General features: G+C 37.9%; 1 protein-coding gene across 3 annotated transcripts; it reads right to left on the minus strand.

The window, feature by feature from the left end:
- Positions 1–1,998: 1,998 nt before the first annotated feature.
- ppp4r2a (protein phosphatase 4, regulatory subunit 2a) lies at positions 1,999–10,442 on the minus strand. Of its 3 annotated transcripts, XM_026921044.3 has the most exons (9): positions 10,301–10,442; positions 9,483–9,564; positions 9,040–9,210; positions 7,565–7,658; positions 7,405–7,442; positions 6,170–6,244; positions 5,918–6,055; positions 5,419–5,699; positions 1,999–4,026 (listed from the first exon to the last, which is right to left on the minus strand). In XM_026921044.3, exons 1-9 carry the CDS (start codon positions 10,332–10,334, stop codon positions 3,680–3,682), a joined length of 1,260 nt encoding a protein of 419 aa, XP_026776845.3. In that variant the 5' UTR covers positions 10,335–10,442; the 3' UTR covers positions 1,999–3,679. The 3 variants fall into 3 exon arrangements, with proteins under 3 accessions (XP_026776845.3, XP_053096885.1, XP_053096886.1); XM_053240910.1 differs by lacking the exon at positions 5,918–6,055; XM_053240911.1 differs by lacking the exon at positions 9,483–9,564 and having other exon boundaries at positions 10,301–10,418.
- Between the last annotated feature and the right edge of the window lie 6,340 nt (positions 10,443–16,782).

Below are 16,782 nucleotides of genomic sequence, written 5' to 3' on the forward strand. Positions count from 1 at the left end.
GAGGAATCAGACTCAAAAGGGAACCCATCCTCATCTGGGTGACACCGGATAGTGCGATTATAAATAAATCCCTTCTATTATTGTGTATATGGTCAAAAGTACAATTGTGCAATCACGAAAATTCATTATAGTTTACACATGAAGTCTATTTTGTTGAAGTTATCCACTGTTCACTGATAGACACATGAGTGCAAAACTGTTCATGGGAATTGCAGTCCTAAAGCTATCAAAGAAACTGTAGTCCTAAGCCATCATAGCAAAACTGTTCATATCAATTGCAGTCCAAAGCCATCTTGATGGTTTCCAAGTGGTTCCATCCACAGTAATCTCATGTATCTTTAGGCTGTCCATATGGGGTCACCCTCAGCAGCAGCGAGGGCTTTCCATGAAATGAGAAATCTAACAAGAAGTAGGGCATCGGGATGGATCAGGCAGGTCTGGAGAGAAGAAGGGGTCAGGATCACTGGCATCATATATACTGTATATACTGTACATACATACTTACATACAAACCTATAGTGAACCATGGTCAAAGGATTATATGCAACCCGTGCTCTCCTTCCCAAATTTTACTATCTAGTTTCCACCTTGGCCCCTTCCTGTCATTATTCCTTATCATTTTAAATCAGATTCATCCAAATAATAATAATTTAAAAAATTCGCATAGTATTTTTTCCACATTATTTATATATATATATATATACACATCAATTAATTCTTAATAGAGTGAACAACTGAAACTGAAATGGCTGTGATGCTGAACATGGTTCTTAGCTCAACAACTGTCTGGTGCTGATGAGAGGGGCTGTGCTGCCTCACTGAGTTCTTCACCGCTCTGGCATAGCTCTGCTGCACTGGCTGTCAGGTGCGATGGGACAGCTGGCACACTGAGCTGGGAGGGCACACCTGGGTGAGGGGTTGATCTGTTGTGCTGGGGCGGCTTCACCAGTCACATGGCTGCATTGTTGCTGGTGATGCCAAGCACATTGGCCATTAGAGCATTAATTCAATTCAATTCAATTTTATTAGTATAGTGCTTTCAGCAATGGACATTGCCACAGCTTTACAGAAATATATACATTCAAATTAAATTAAACCAAAATAATTTGAAAATAAATTGTACATATGTGAATTTATCCCTAATGAGCAAGCCAGAGGCTTGGGAGGCTTACCATGGGTGATCCGTGCATTTATCCTCTGGATGCAATTAGGGTGGAAATCTCTCCGTGGCCGTATGGTGGAGATGATGACCTTTGAGGAGGGGAATTGTTTTGCTGCTGTCTGTGCTATTCTCTTCACACTCAGCCCTGCTGCATCAAGTCACTGGTGCCTGTGTGGACGATAATGTGGCTTGGCTTACCTGAGATGGGGTGTGTATTTTGAGTGCATTGATGGTGCATGGGTGACACATTTTAACAAATTTGTTCCTGGGGAGGAGTTTATCCTTAGACATTTTCCACTGGAATCAATGCAGATAACTATATCTGCCTGAGTGTATGTTTGTTGCTTTTGACTGTTGTCTTAAGGGTGTCTCTCAGTGACATTTGGTATGGCTGAGGGTGTCTGTACTGAACCCTTTGGCATGGAGGAGGATGCGACTCTGGTGGCTCTGGGGATGTGTTTATGAGGGTTGTGTCTGCCAGCTAGCTCCGAGGCTCTGAAACTGTTCTGTCTCGTATTGGAGGTGTAACTCCTCTCTCAGTGCACTGAGCTCCCTCCTCAGGGCTTTTCTGTCCTGCGTCAATCCTCTCAGTTCCAGAAGTAAAGCTCTGTTTTAAGCTCCATTTCTATGTGGTTCAGCTGTTCATTACTAACGTCAGCTAAGTATATATTGAGATGATGCCTGTAGCTTCATGATCAATTTATGTTCAACATGTTACTGTTAAGGCATTTTTTACATAATTGTACATGAAACTTTCTGATTATTTTTCTAATTGTTCTTATTGCTGATATTGATGTGAATTTATTCAAAAAAAAAAAAAAAAAACTCAACGAGAATGAGTGTTCCAAAATTTATTTGATTCTTAATGGCTGCTACTTCATCATGCACAAATGAAGTCTCATTAACATTTTTACCATTAACATTTATTGCTTTACTTGAATACTGTATTGAAAGCCCAGGCATTCAGTTCACGGAGAAATCATAAAATTGATTACTTTACACAAAGGCCTTGAACACTTCATTTACATTCTACAAAATCTACTTTATAGAAATTTAAAAATTCTAAATATCAAAAAGGAGTTATGAAATTAGTTAGTTACAGATATGATGGCCTATACCCATGTTAGCTCAGATGTTACTAAGCTGGCAGAGGAGGGGTAGTGTTCAATGAGTTCATCACCATTTTCAGAACTGCTTTTGCTAGGAGAGGAAGTGTAACGTGAAAAGCTTATTACAGACGTCACTAAGAATTGTTCAATAGTGGTTAAACACAAACATACAATTAGCAAATTCAATTACGTACATTCCAACTAACTGCATGAATATCCAATGCAGGTGAAATTACAGTCCATTTAACAGCACCATAAAATGCTAGAATGTTGACCAAGAAGTACTAAAATGTGCGATAAAATTTAAAAATAAAAAAAGTTGCTGCTACCGTGTTGATAGGCTGTTGACATTTTATTACTCACTTTTCAAAAAAGTGGAGGAGAGAACTTAATTGGTGCTCCTCTACTCCACACTTGATCACACTCCTCAAGAGAGCAATAAAGGCAAGCCTAACAGCACTACAGATGAGTTTTCCCATTCCTACAGCAAGAAAACATTGAGTGGTTGAAGAATAAATTAAGAAACTCTAAAATGACTTTCCATTTATGCCACAACAAAGCAAATGCAGAAGGCAGTATAGATAAAAGATGATGCCACATACAATTTGAAATGAATGGGCATTTGGTCAGACTCTTGCTGCTTGAACAGTAATCACTAAAAGATATACAGTAATTTCTTATGTTTCTATAAAATAAATTCAAATTTTAGAAATACAGGTATTGGTCCATTAACCTTCATCTTTTGGTTGCTGAAAAATAAAAATGCTGATTTCACAAGTATAAAATGCTTTATTCCAGTGATACAGTTTACATAATCCTCCAGTCAGACACCTTGACTTCGTTCGGGAATAGATGGTGTTTGAATTACAACCGCTAGTGGTTTAATCCTACATGGTATTTTCTGAAGAGGCCCATGGAATGTTTCACTCCTGATTTGTAGATTAAAGCATCTTTCTGACTGTTTAATCCTGGTCTATAACAAAACATGGGGGGTGGGACACCACATGCACACAAGTCTTTGATTAAACACCTTTATAGAAAATTTGTGGCAAATCAGTTGTAGGACACTGGGTGATAACCATGATTAGACCATCATCATACATTCACCACTGTAGGCTTGTGTCAGTAAACAAAAAGCTCAAGTTAAAATCATTCTCCAGAGAAGAACGGGAACACAGCATGAAGTGTGGCTGTCAAAAGGCCATGCAAGGTTTGTGTAGAGACCTGAGGAGGATAAGGTTCTCTGATTTACCATGAAAATGCCTTCCTCTAGTGTGAGGTATTAAGACTTGCACTCTTTTTCCAGGGCTGCTGGTAATTTGGGGCTGATGTGGTGCTGTTTAAAAAAAAAAGAAAAAAAAAAAAAAGAAGGGAAATAAAAAAAAAAAAAACAACATAACCAGTGCATTCAGCCTTGCTCCACCGAGTCTTGTGCAGGCTCTGAGCTTTGTGAAGAGTCCTCTGCAATGCTGTTGCCCTCTGCTGCCGCCTCTGTGTAACTGCTGGGAGACGAAGACGCAGACTCTGCATGACACTCTCCTTCCTCACTACCACTGTTACTGCTACTGCTTACTGGGTCACTGTTTTCCTCAGCCTCCTCTGTTTCTGCAGGGTCCAGTCTCTCCAGCTGTGCCTTGTGCTCTGACAGCTCCGCTTCACAACCACTCTCATTACTGTGGGAGGAGCCAGGAGAATCCAGCGTCCCCAGCTCGCCAGCCGTGTCATCTCCAGACTCTGACTGCGTGCTGGAGGGCTCTGTGGAGAGATTAGTAAATTTCATCAAATTTATTTTTAATTTAACTTAAATAAAATGCACATCTGGAGAAATTCACAGCAGAACATATACCTGGTGAAAAAGTTCACTAGAGTAGGAAAAATGAGAATCTGGAAAAACAATTAGTTCAATAATAAAGCATAAAAGTTCAACTTTGTGCAAACTTTTCTCTAGTTTAGCTGTAGCTATTTTAACCTCTCGCCAACATGAAATATATAACCATAACTGTTGGTTAACAATCATGGTACAGCAATAATTTAGAAATCAAAGACTACATAGTTGACTGACCCTTCAATTCAATTCAATTGTAAAAATAGTGCTTTTAACAATGGACATTGTCACAAAGCAGCTTTACAGAAATAAATGGATTCACAAAAAATATATTGTAAATATGTGAATTTATCCCTAATGAGCAAGCCAGAGGCGACGGTGGCAAGGAAAAACTCCCTGAGATGATATGAGGAAGAAACCTCGAGAGGAACCAGGCTCAAAAGGGAATCCATCCTCATCTGGGCGCAACGGATAGTGCAATTATAAATAAATCCCTTCTATTATTGTGTATTATATGGACAAATAGTGCAATTGTGCAACCAATAAATTAATCACAGTTTTTGCATTTCGTTATTCATTATTTAAGACTGCACCAGATGGTGAAGCATAACTCAGCTCGACAAATTAACCATTATTTCTCACCATTTTCACTGCCAAGTAAGCCATAGTGTACCCAGTTATCATGCTGAATGCACAGGAACCACACAAGCTGAGCTGGGACATGTAGGAGGAGCTAAAAATAGTGCAGCCCATCGATTGGTCAAACACAAATATCACAGAATCATCCTGAAAATATCTTGAGCTACTTTTTCTAGATACTCTCTAAATACAGGTACTACTGATCCAAATCTCCCTTACAAAAATGCACTCTGCATTTTCAATGTACAAAATATTGCATTTTATTTTAGTACTGTTTTGGTTGCACGATTTTATAAGGACATGGATAATTAAGCTCGCTGGTTAGCATTGAGAAACTGCCAAGAAAATAGAGAAGTACAAGTCCAGTCTGACTGCTCCTTAGCAAACCAGCAGGCTAATAACGCTAACTAGCTAGTTACAAACACAGCTCGAGAAAGAATCAGCAATCTACAAAATATATAACAGGCAAATATTTCACCTTTATTAGCATTAGGTAGAGAGAAAAAAATTCGAACAGTCAACAAATGTCCAAAACAAAGTGTGCCTCTTCAAAATTTACTTGCAATAATCAGATTGCAACATCTCGCTATAAGAAGTCCCTTAAAGTATACAAATCCATAAATAAATAAATAGATAGATAGATAGATAGATAGATAGATAGATAGGACACCAGTAAAGCTTACCTTGGTCTTCAGAAACAAGCGCAGATGTATCTTTCACTTCCATACTAGCATGCAGAGAGGACTCAGCCACATCTGTTGAGCTCTCAACTGGAGCATGACAAGACAACTCCTTCCCACTGGCTTCATTCTCCTCCTCTGTGTCCTTATCAAACTTAAGCCGTTTGGCATTATGCCGGTGCTCGTCCTCATCCTCCTCCTCCTCCTCCGGTTCCTCGTCCTTGCGGTGCTTGCCCTTTGTCAACCCTTCACTTGAGCATACTGTTTCTGATGTCAAGGAATCGCTGATGTAAAAGAAAAAAGGTTTAAATGACCAAAAAAAAAAAAATCACTGAACGAATGTACTAGAACTAAACTGGTTTTTGCTTACTGGAGAGTGAATTAATAAATCAAAACAGTCCAAGGTGTTATGATTGCCCAGAATTACTGTCACATGCAAGAGGTTTTGTGATTTTCTTTTATCTTTACATGAGGTTACTAAGAATAGCTTCTGAACTGTTACCTGACTGTTCTCTCTGTCTGTTCAAGAACTTGCTCGCTAGCCTCTGTGCTGTCCGGGAGGCCGTTGGCAGTTATGCTGCATGACAGAGACAGCTTTGATCTGTTTACTGGTCTAGGTGTTCCTGGACCATTCACATTTCTACCAGAATGAGAATTAGGAAGCATAAGAGAGAAAGAGATTAAATTTTGTAATTGCAAGGGGAGTTTGGAGCATTTTCATTTTTTGGCAAGGGCTGCAAGTGTCAGTCCTTACCTATCCGGAAGAGCAGAAGCGTTTCCAGGGAACATGACTCCGTTCATTCTGTTCACACCACTGGAGCCATTTTTTCTTCAATGACAAACGATATTATGACATTAAAACATTCAATCCATTTTCAGCATTTGATCAGCATTTAATCCAGTATATCAGGGGTCCCCAATCTTATCCACAAGAAGGTGGTGTGGCTGCAAATCTTCATTCCAGCCAAACAGGGGCCACACCTAAAGTCTTTGTCTTTCAATTCCAAGATCTGTTTAAACAAGTGGCAAAACCTGCAGCATCATTAGCCCCTTGCAGGTAAGATTTAAAAGCCCTGCAATTCCTCATGCATGGAAGATAATTATTGCACAGCACACAGACAGGTGACAAATTAATGAGGAAAAAAAAAATTGTGGCTCTGTTACGTCATACGAGGCATTTTTCATGCATGGTTTAGGTCATTTGGAAGACAATGTTTTTCTCTCTTTGGTCTTGCCAATTCTCAAAACACACACTAGATAGTTCTATCACACCTCCTACCACACAACAGTTCCCGGCCAGGGCAAACACGTGCATCCACCAAGACATGTGAAGCCAACCTCCACATCTTTTCAAACTGCTGCTCAAGCAGTGTCACAGGGCAGCGTAACACACTCGAAGGAAAGCGCTATCTGCCCTCATCTGCATACATGAGCTCACATACACCATGGATGCCTAGTGTCACTCTGATTGGCAGGGGAGCGGGTATGCCATTCCCCCCACCCAGAAGGCAAGGCAAATTTTGCTCTATAGCCTCCGTCCACTGATGCCTGAGGCATTGTCAGGCTTCGAACTCACCATCTCCTGACAAAAGGGTGAACACTTTAATGTTGTGCCACTCAGGAGCTCAAAATAGTTTGCTTTTTTTTTTTTTCTTTTTCCTACAATGAAACAGTTCTGTTCTAATGGAAGTGGTCTCTTCCAGGTTGACCTCTCCCCCAGCCACAGGGCATAAGTGCTCACTGAATGGTTTGAGGAATATGAAAATTATGGAAATCATATGCTATGGCCTTCTCAGTCACCAGATCTCAACCAAACTAAGCATTTATGGAAGGCTTTGGATCACTCCAGTACAGTTCAAGAGACTTATAGAATCCATGCCAAAGGCCAGATGGTGGCCCAAAACCTAACTAAGACTCTTTATGTAGGTTTTTCCTTTATTTTGTCTCCTGCCTGTAGGATGTAATTAAAGAAAAGGTAGCTTCACTCACTCTGAGGTAGGATACACACAGCTGACCACCATCACATTCTGCAATTAAATAAACAGAAAGGTTCTTTCAAGAGAGCTGATTGAGAAACTGTACACACTTCCAGAACTTCACAGTGGAAAAATGGTGGCTAAGAACCCTGTGCCCCAAGAACACAGCCTACCTTCTCCACGCCTCGGAGGAACTTGTCCGTTCCTGTGTAGTTTCTTTTCGGCTCAGTAAGCAGTTCACATAGACGCTGGATTGTGAAAGGGATCCTGGAACAAAGCAATCAACAATTTCAGAAACTGAAACATGCACTTAAGCATTTATGCATTCAAGACTTAACCTGCACTGAGCTGTAAGGTGACATTTAGGATCCTGTATAATTAAAACTGAAAAAAGCACAAACAAAATGTGAACTACATTTGGCTCCAACCCATTTTAGGAAATGCCTATTAGGATACTGAAAATGGTAAAACAGGTGCCAAGTTGAAAAAGAAACCTTTTTGATACCTTGTTGAAACCTTAGTTATGCAGGTCACATTGGATAAAAGTGTCAGTTAAAAGAATAAAAATTAAAGAGTAACACCTGTGAAATTCTTAAAAATTCTCCAAAAAAAAAAAAAAAAAAAAGTGTGGGTTAACATTCAACTTCAGTTACCATGAACATGGCTTATTTGATTCACAAGCTGTGCTCATCTCTTCTATATACTTTTCTCTGGTTTTGGATCATAGTTAAGATAGTTTGGACAATATTACATGCAATTCTAAAAAAAAAAAAAAAAAAAAAAACCAAGAATAAATAATATGACTCAAAATATATTTGTCACATTAGCAGGTTTATCACATTAGCAGCCCAGAACCTTGAGTTAACTGTAGTTCTACTCAACAGACAAGACATGTGCAACATAATGGATTAGGCTGCATACGTTAAGAAAATGAAGTGATGTAGTGTTGACCAACCCTCTAGTGAAAAACTAACTAAACTAAAAGATATCTGACTATTAAGTAACTATTATGTGGCCTTTCCACAGACCCAAAGTTCCATCCATTCAACTTACATCCAAGAAAACATACTGTTGGATCTATTGCAAAAATCTTTTTTTTTTTTTTTTTTTTTAACAGTTATAAGAATTTTGTTCTCATTTTAGCTATCAATAAATCAATTTTGTATCAGATTGCCCAGTTTCAGCCTACAAACAAGCACACAACTTTCACTAATGCCAGTGAGGCAAAGGGAATTTAACGTGGTGAGTACAAGTGCAATATTGATTTTTTTTTTTTTGCTGCTCACGATTTATCATTATAAAATCACTATGTAATCACCCAGAACTGAACCAGGGGTTCAAGTTCCAAGGCAGAAGTAAAATCAGAGTGCATATGCACAAATCTTTCCAGATTCATACATCAAAATGGCTCACCTACTGTTCATTTGGATTGAAGAAGACTGCTCTTTTGGCATATTTTGAGTGATAAGTACTACCGCACGCTGACGTTTAAGTGCAAAGCTCCTACAAATTGTGTAAAGGTTGTCAGGTCCGGTAATGTAATATAATCCGCGTAAATGGCACTAGATAATATGGCAGCGTAAAATCATATAAGGCCGATTAAACTGGCACAAGCCAACAGCTCTTTAATTACGCCATGCTCTCTTACCCATTGTAGCCGTCCACAATTTTAAGTATCCGTTCCTTCATCTCTTTAAAGGGAATGTATTCAACGTTTGGATTGGCAGGACCCCGCTGCTCTGGAGATGAGGCTTTAAAATCATCCATGACTTTTTCTAGCTTGAAAAGGAAGTAGCTTTTAAACTGGGACCACTGAATCCTAAGAGAGAACAAAACAGAAAGGAGAAGCATTTGTATTTCCATTTAAGTGTAAACTAAACTGACTTCACATGTCCACAATGCAGTGTGGTGACATCGTCATCATCATCATCATCATCATTATTATTGTTATTATTGTTATTATTATGTTTCTTGGTGTTAACTAGATCCATCTGAATTAAATTGGTAAATCAAACTGCTGATCTGAAAACATCAATGCTATAAAAGCAAAGAAATTATATGTAATTAGAAGAAGTTTCGAAAACAACTCACATTGTCTCTCCAGTTTTGGCTATATGGCACAAAAACTGGTCCAAAATGGGGCATGTTTCCTTTTTTCCTTTCTTCTCAAAATCTGGAATAAACAGTGAGTGTTTGTGATATGATTATCTAAACCAGGGGTTCTCAAATCCAGTCCTGTGGACTCCCTGTACTACATAATGTGAAGCTTTTCCCTACACAACACAATTCTTAGGTTTAAGAATTATTTGATCAGCTGGATTAGCTGTGTTTATCGTGGGGAAAACTTCAAACAGCACGACAGGAAGTCCCCACAACTGGAGTAAAGTACTCTTGATCTAAACCATACACTCCACAAGGTTTCAACGAAACTGAAGAAAAATCAGGAAGCACTACTGGCACTAAATCACATTCCTGCTACACTTGGAGATCAGAAAATAGCATGATGCTAAGCATTAGTATGTTACTCAAAGTGAGTTTCATGGAACTAAATGATTTTAAAAGCTATGACAGTCACTTCTGTGCTAACTAATGTTTCTCTGAGATTTCTCAGCATTAATGAAGTAACGTTCCTGCTTGGAAGTAGTCGTATACGGAAAAAACACACCAACTTCCTGTTTTCAAGTGTTTAGGAAAGTGACTCGGTCCATTAGCTTGCCGGCTAACTACACAACTAATATCCTGCTAAAGTAGCGCGCTAACTAAGCATAGCTAACTGCTAGCTAGCTAGCCTTCCCTTAGCGTTAGCGCTAATCTAGTTAGTCGTCTGGTGTTCTACAAAAACCTCACAAACCCGCAGGAATTTACCCAGTAGTGTCACAACCAAAAGACACAATAATGTTTTAGAGTACCTCTAAAAGCGCCAAGAAGTGTGCTGAGCTCCATGGTGGCGTAATTTCTCCCCAGAGCTCCGAAATCCAGCGGCAAGCAGAAAGACAACAGAGACACCAATATGGCGCCGGTGACGTCACTGCCGGCCGCTCCATGCAGGAGAAGCAGCAGCTTAAAAAAAAAAAAACTCCCAGGAAGATATTAAAGAAATTTATCCACATATTTCTTCCAGCATGATAATGTACCATGTCACAAAGCAAAAGTCATCTCAAACTGGTTTCATGAACATGACAATGAGTTCAATTGTCCGTCCAGTCACCGGATTGAAATCCAGTAGAACACCTTTGGGATGTGGCAGAGTGGGAGATTCGAAGCAGGAAAGTGCACCTGAAAAATATGCAGGAATTGTGTCATGTAATCATGTCAACATGGACCAGAATCCCAAAGGAATGTTTCCAACATCTTGTGGAATCCATGTCACAAAGAATTGAGGCTGTTTTGAGAGGAAAGTGAGGCCCTACCCAGTAATAGTATAGTGTTCCTAATAAAGTGCTCAGAGAATGTATTATGATGCTTTTGAGGGTGAATACAATGTTCTCGAAACAGTAGAACATTGACTCACATGGTAAAATAGCCATATCATCTATTATGTTAGTTTTATGTGTGAAGAAGAAATTAGGCCAGCCTGTAAGTCACTATATATCTCCACATGTTTTATCCTCTTAAATACTTGCCTGAAATGGTTCATACTGGAAAATTAGGCATTTCTAATTTTATCCAATTAGTGTTCAGGACTCGGACACAGACTCAGTCTTTATGTCTAGGCTAAAAAATCTATTTGTTTAGTCAAACCTTTTAGTAATAGGTTTTCTCTTACAGAAAGGTGCAGACCTGGATTGTTAATGGGCAAAGAGAGTTTTTGTAAACTGGGATGTTTGGATGTTGTCACCACCCAACTCTCACTCGTTCAATCACTCAGGTTTGTTGACTGTGGAATGGCTGGGCGCTTTATATCCCAGGGCGCCCTCATGTCTGTATTGCCTTTTGGCTCTCCCTTTTAGTTATGCTGTCATAGCTAGTCTTGCCAGTGTCCCTGCTTGCACTCTGCGCACACTGTGCATCCTCTTAAACCACTGCAGGACAATAGCATAGCTACTAATATGTGTTCTCTCTCTCTCCCTCTCTCTCTCCCTCTCCATCTCTCTCTCTCTTGAGCTGCACATTTTACTCCTGCTGCCTGATAAGATGCCTGCCCTCCAGTCTTGCCTGGCCCATCCTGATGCTCTACTTCTGCTTGGAGCCTCTTTCACCTGATAATCACTCAGTACTGACCCCACATGGATAGCCTAAAGTCTGCCTTAAGGTTGCTGTGGATGTTACAACATGGATACCCTAAAGATGATTGTGGATGATATCACTTGGACAGCCTAAGAATTGTACTTGCTAAAAACTATGCTCAAGTCTCATTTATTATAAAGTTGATAACTTGGATATTATAGACTTAAAGCTAAAACTCTGCTGAAATTTAAAAAAAATGACCCTGATGCTTATACAGATGATCTTCCCAACACACTTATCACTGCTTGACTCTACATGGTGTAGAGAAGAGTAATGATTTATAATCGCACTAGATGAGGATGGGTTCCCTTTTGAGTCTGGGTTCTCTCAAGGTTTCTTCCTCATGTCATCTCCGAGAGTTTTTCCTTGCCAACATCACCTCTGGCTTGCTCATTAGAGATAATTCTAAATCTTTATCTGGAAATCCGTAAAGATGCTTTCTCACAATATCCATTGTTAGAAGCGCTACATAAATAAAATGTAGTTGAATTGAATTTTATACACCATATTGTTAGGACTGAAACAGACTGAAACTTTGGGCCAGGCTAGAACAAAGTCATTTCAGCAAGCTCTTTTCTTTCAATTAGCTGTGATGAGTATTATTGGTGTAGAATGAGTTAAACCTCGAATGTGTGGCCTGAACATTTTTATAAATGTTATATATATTTAGGAATTCAAACAAAATGTAAGCCACAGCTGACAAAAAGGAAAGGATGTTAGCTAAATTAGCTTACCCTGCTGGAAAGTTCATTTTAGACCAGCTTGGCTCCTGAACTGAGTGCACCAAGCTGGCTTAACTGGTCAGAGACAGTTGAACTGGTACTTAAGTGTACCAGCTTGGTGAAACGGGTAAAAGCATCCCCATAAACACACATAGGAGCACAGATAACATGCTAATTAGCTAATGTTGCTAGCCCAGTTTCAGGACATTAGCTAGCTTGGTATGCCATATGTTTTATCATATGTTTTAAAAAACAGCTGTTGCTGTATTTCCACTGTTCCTGTAAGAAGTTAGCAGTTGTGTAGATTTTGTTCTTAGCTCCTAAAAACAAAAGAAGAAGGGCTTCTTTTCTCACTTACCATTTTCAGTGATGTTAATAAGAAATCTAAGGTAGAATTAATGGAGTTCCTCACTTTTTCTTGACTTGGTATAGAGAAGAGTAATGATTTATAATCGCACTAGATGAGGATGGGTTCCCTTTTGAGTCTGGGTTCTCTCAAGAAACCACTAAACTCAATATCCTCCATCCTTAGACTTTTCTGTACCAGAAAACGTAACAGAATGGCTTTATTCCTACCTACTGACATTGGAGACTCCTTCTATAAATCTTAAATAAGCATCTCCTTACAGAAAGCTTCACCATATAAACATTTTTCTTTGTTAAATAACATCAGTTTTTTAATCTGTATATATTCTGACTTAGATTATTTGGAGCGTCCATTATAGAAGTCCCTGTAAATGAGCTGTTACTATAGAAACAATAGAAATGACAGAATGAGCGTATTAATATACACTTGTGATTTGTCAGAGCACACCTTCTGAGCAATCCGATTAGAGAATTCAGCAGTGCTGTGGTATATTTCGGTTCATCTCTAGACCAATGAGATCTTGTAATCGTGCCTTTTTACTTGTGTATTTTCAAATCACTCTTAACTGGATAAAAGTCTGAATCAGTTTCACTGTATACACAAGTAGCCATTACATTTGATCTGAAATTTTGTAGCACCATGGAAACAAAGACACTCTTAATTCTAGTGCAGACTATGTTGTTATGGATAATGCTTTTACTCAAAGTGATTGCTCATTTTCCATCATAGACTTATAATCTTTGTTAAAGTGTCACTGATATTTTTCTATAAATAGATTAGGTTATAAATGTAGCAGAGGCAGGGTGTTTGCTTGATATAGCCTGTTTTCTCAGGATAATATTAAATCAGATAATTCCATTTGATATAATATAGACGTGACAACAGGGTATCCGAGCACTCCAAATCTGGTTTATAATGTAAATATAATTAATTCTAGAAATGAAGGATATTATTAAACATGGACTGACTGCTGGATTGTTAAAAAATAGACAGAATTTTACTGGTAATATTAGAATGATCTCCCATTTTCACTTTTGGGGGTAACCAGAGTTTTGAATGCCAAAACTTTACTTGTGGTTGAGATATGTGCAAAAGAATTTTAAGAATTTTAACCATGTGAAGGGTTTTCTCAGGCTGTCACACATTTAGCATATTACAACATACATACAAACAAAGCGATAATAAAAATAAACTGTAACAATGAAAAAAATCCTTGATGCCTCACAAACAAAAACCATAAGCTAAACATATAACTGATAAAGGTGAATAATGCTGAGCTAAAACTGAGCTGATAAAGCTCAGTGGACATAATAATTGATTAAATTAATTTTGTAATCATTTAATAATTTGGCCTATGTTTAATCAATTTGTAAATTTCTTTCTTTTTTTTTTTTTTTTAAATCTTTTTGTCATCTTCCATTGTCATATTGTATATCATATATAAGCATCTATCAGAGGTAACAGTTCTAAAGAAGCAGAGGGCTTGAGAATAGTGTGCATAATGAAATAGAGATGAGCAAACAGACCGGACTGGCTTTCCCTACCATCAGGAGCTAATACTTTTACCACAATTTGCAAACATTTTCTTATAATGTACAAAATGCAGTGTTGCTTAGTATTGATTAGATAAAAATGAGTGTGCTTATATTTTTGGCAACAGGTGAATCATGTTGCATACTGTCTGTGTGTGAATTATACAATGACATTTGGAGGTGGGTGGGTTGGGAGGTTGGATTTACATTTTTTTCTCCACAATGAGTGTACAGGGATCCTATCTTACACAGGCATGTGTTTCAGTAAACTAAAATCTGACACTTATGACATTTTTTGTTGATTTAATGTAGTGTCTATTAGCCCATCTGATAAACAAATTACAAAGCACAAATACTATAGTCAGGAGCAGTTATTATACAGTATATTATTTCATCAAAATTGGTATTAAGTGACACTTACCGCACATAGACCTAGAGTACATTTCCACACTAATTACATATACCATATTTATTAAAAAAAAAAACACACAAAATCAAAAAACAATAGTGACGTCAGTGCTTGCTTACCTCCAAATGAGCTGACAGTTGGGACTATAGAAAAGTGTTCATACCAGAGCAAAAAGCAATCATGCCAGTGAAAAATATTGTGTATTGTAATGAAATACAATATACAAACTGTATTGCTTTTAGTGGCATGCAGAAAATATACCACAATGAAAAGCAAAACCTTTAATGCATTTCTCTTATGTCACTTGATCTCTTCAGTGGGAAACAATCAGCAGTAAGTGCATTATACTGGCCAGGGTCACGCTGGATCTGGAGCTTATCCTGGGGACACTGAAGGCGAGGTGGGAATACACCTTCGATAGGACCCCATTCCATAGCAGGGCACCATGCACACACATATTCATACAGTCATTCATACTCAGGGGCAATTTAGTGAAGCCAGTCTACCTACCAGCATGTTTGTTGGGAGGTGGGAGTGTAAGAACTTAGAAAACTCAAGTTTCTGTAAAAACAAATACAGAATAATACTCCAAATTCACAGAACAGTGCTAAAATCTGGCACTAATAACATTTTTTGTTGATTTAATGTAGTGTCTATTACAGTACTGACTGAAAAATGACTTTTCCACCAGACAATGTGGCTACTTATAAATAGCAGTGAGTTCATATGTAGGTTATTCAAATCAAATCTATTTTCTAAAACAAAAAACATATCAGAAAGAGAGAAACTCCAGACTACTTTTATAAGCAAGTGTATGTCTTCACAGGGTCAAATTAACAATGTTTACAGTGACTACGGAAGAATTTTCCTGATCAGAATATGATGTAATCCATGTGGTTAAAATAATCAAATCAAAGTGAAATGTGTTAATAATCCATCAGAGGCGCATTTTAATCATGAGGTGCATTTTAATCATGTGACTTTATGTGACTTTACGTTACGACTTTATGTTACGACAGTGCTTAAGTATAGTTCTAATCACTTAAGAATATTTGTGTGTGTGAATCAAGAAAACTAAGGCAAACTGATGTGACCTAGTTTCAGTTTGTGGGAAATCACTAAGCACACAGAGTCTCATTCATAAATTGTATCTTCTCAGTCCAGGCTTGCTCTGTCATGGGAAAGTGCTCTTTCTTTACCAGAGTACTGAAGTGCATTGTTAAGGTTGTGATGAATGTTAACTTAAAAAAAAAAAAATGACTGAGCTCCTGCCACGGTTAAAACTAAGATAGAGGGACAATGAAATAATTGTGGCGAGAGGCAGGTGTGTGATTAAAAGAAAAAATGAGAACACTCCATCTAATGAGATCATTGTTTTAGAATTGTATAAAAGCATGAGCCACGACTATGTAAATCAGATGATTTGCGCAACATCTCGGCTTTGCTGATTGCTTCAATAAAGTCTAATTTTTGGCATCCAAAACCCTTTGACTTTGGAAAGTTATTTTTTCTTCAGTCTGAACTGAGAAAGTTTTCCACAATATGACACCTGAGTGTTTAATTATAAACCTACATCTAATTAACAAATGTACCACTTTAACAAACAGCTGTCTGTAATCTAATGTCTTTCACAAAAGTAGCTTTTGAGTTCAACTCAGTAGAAGGCAACAAATGTTTCTTTCTTTCTTTCTGATTTTTTTTTTTTTTGCAAAGTTGCCTATGTATAGTGTACTGTTATATAGCATTTCCTTAGAATATGATGTTATATGAATATGATTTCCTTAGAATATGATGTACCATTGCACATCTATTTATCCATATGCTGTAAGAGTAAACATAAGACCTCCTTATTTTTTTCTTCTTTTCTTTCTTTCTTTCTGATGTAATTAAAGTTACCTATGTATAGTGTCCTGTTATATACTAGTTTCCTTTGAATATGTTGTACCATTGCACATCAGTTATCTTTCTCTTTACCTATATGATGTACCAGTAAACATACCTCTTCATTTTTCTTTCTTTCTTTCTTTCTTTCTGGTGTAATTAAAAGTTGCCTATGTATAGTGTAGTATTTTATATATAGTTCCGTTCAAACATGATGTCCCATTGCACGAGTTATTTTTCTCTTTATCTGTGT

This window comes from Pangasianodon hypophthalmus, chromosome 16 (assembly GCF_027358585.1).
Source record: "Pangasianodon hypophthalmus isolate fPanHyp1 chromosome 16, fPanHyp1.pri, whole genome shotgun sequence".
Lineage (NCBI taxonomy): Eukaryota > Metazoa > Chordata > Actinopteri > Siluriformes > Pangasiidae > Pangasianodon > Pangasianodon hypophthalmus.

Bases quoted from the DNA above. Each gene is read 5' to 3' on its own strand.
- ppp4r2a (XM_026921044.3), bottom strand. From the start codon at position 10,334: ATGGAGCTCAGCACACTTCTTGGCGCTTTTAGAG. The intron at 7,659-9,039 runs GTAAGAGAGCAT...GCTTTGTTCCAG, and splicing joins ATTGTGGACGGCTACAATGG to GATCCCTTTCACAATCCAGC. The intron at 6,245-7,404 runs GTGAGTGAAGCT...TTGTCATTGAAG, and splicing joins TGTGTGTATCCTACCTCAGA to AAAAAATGGCTCCAGTGGTG.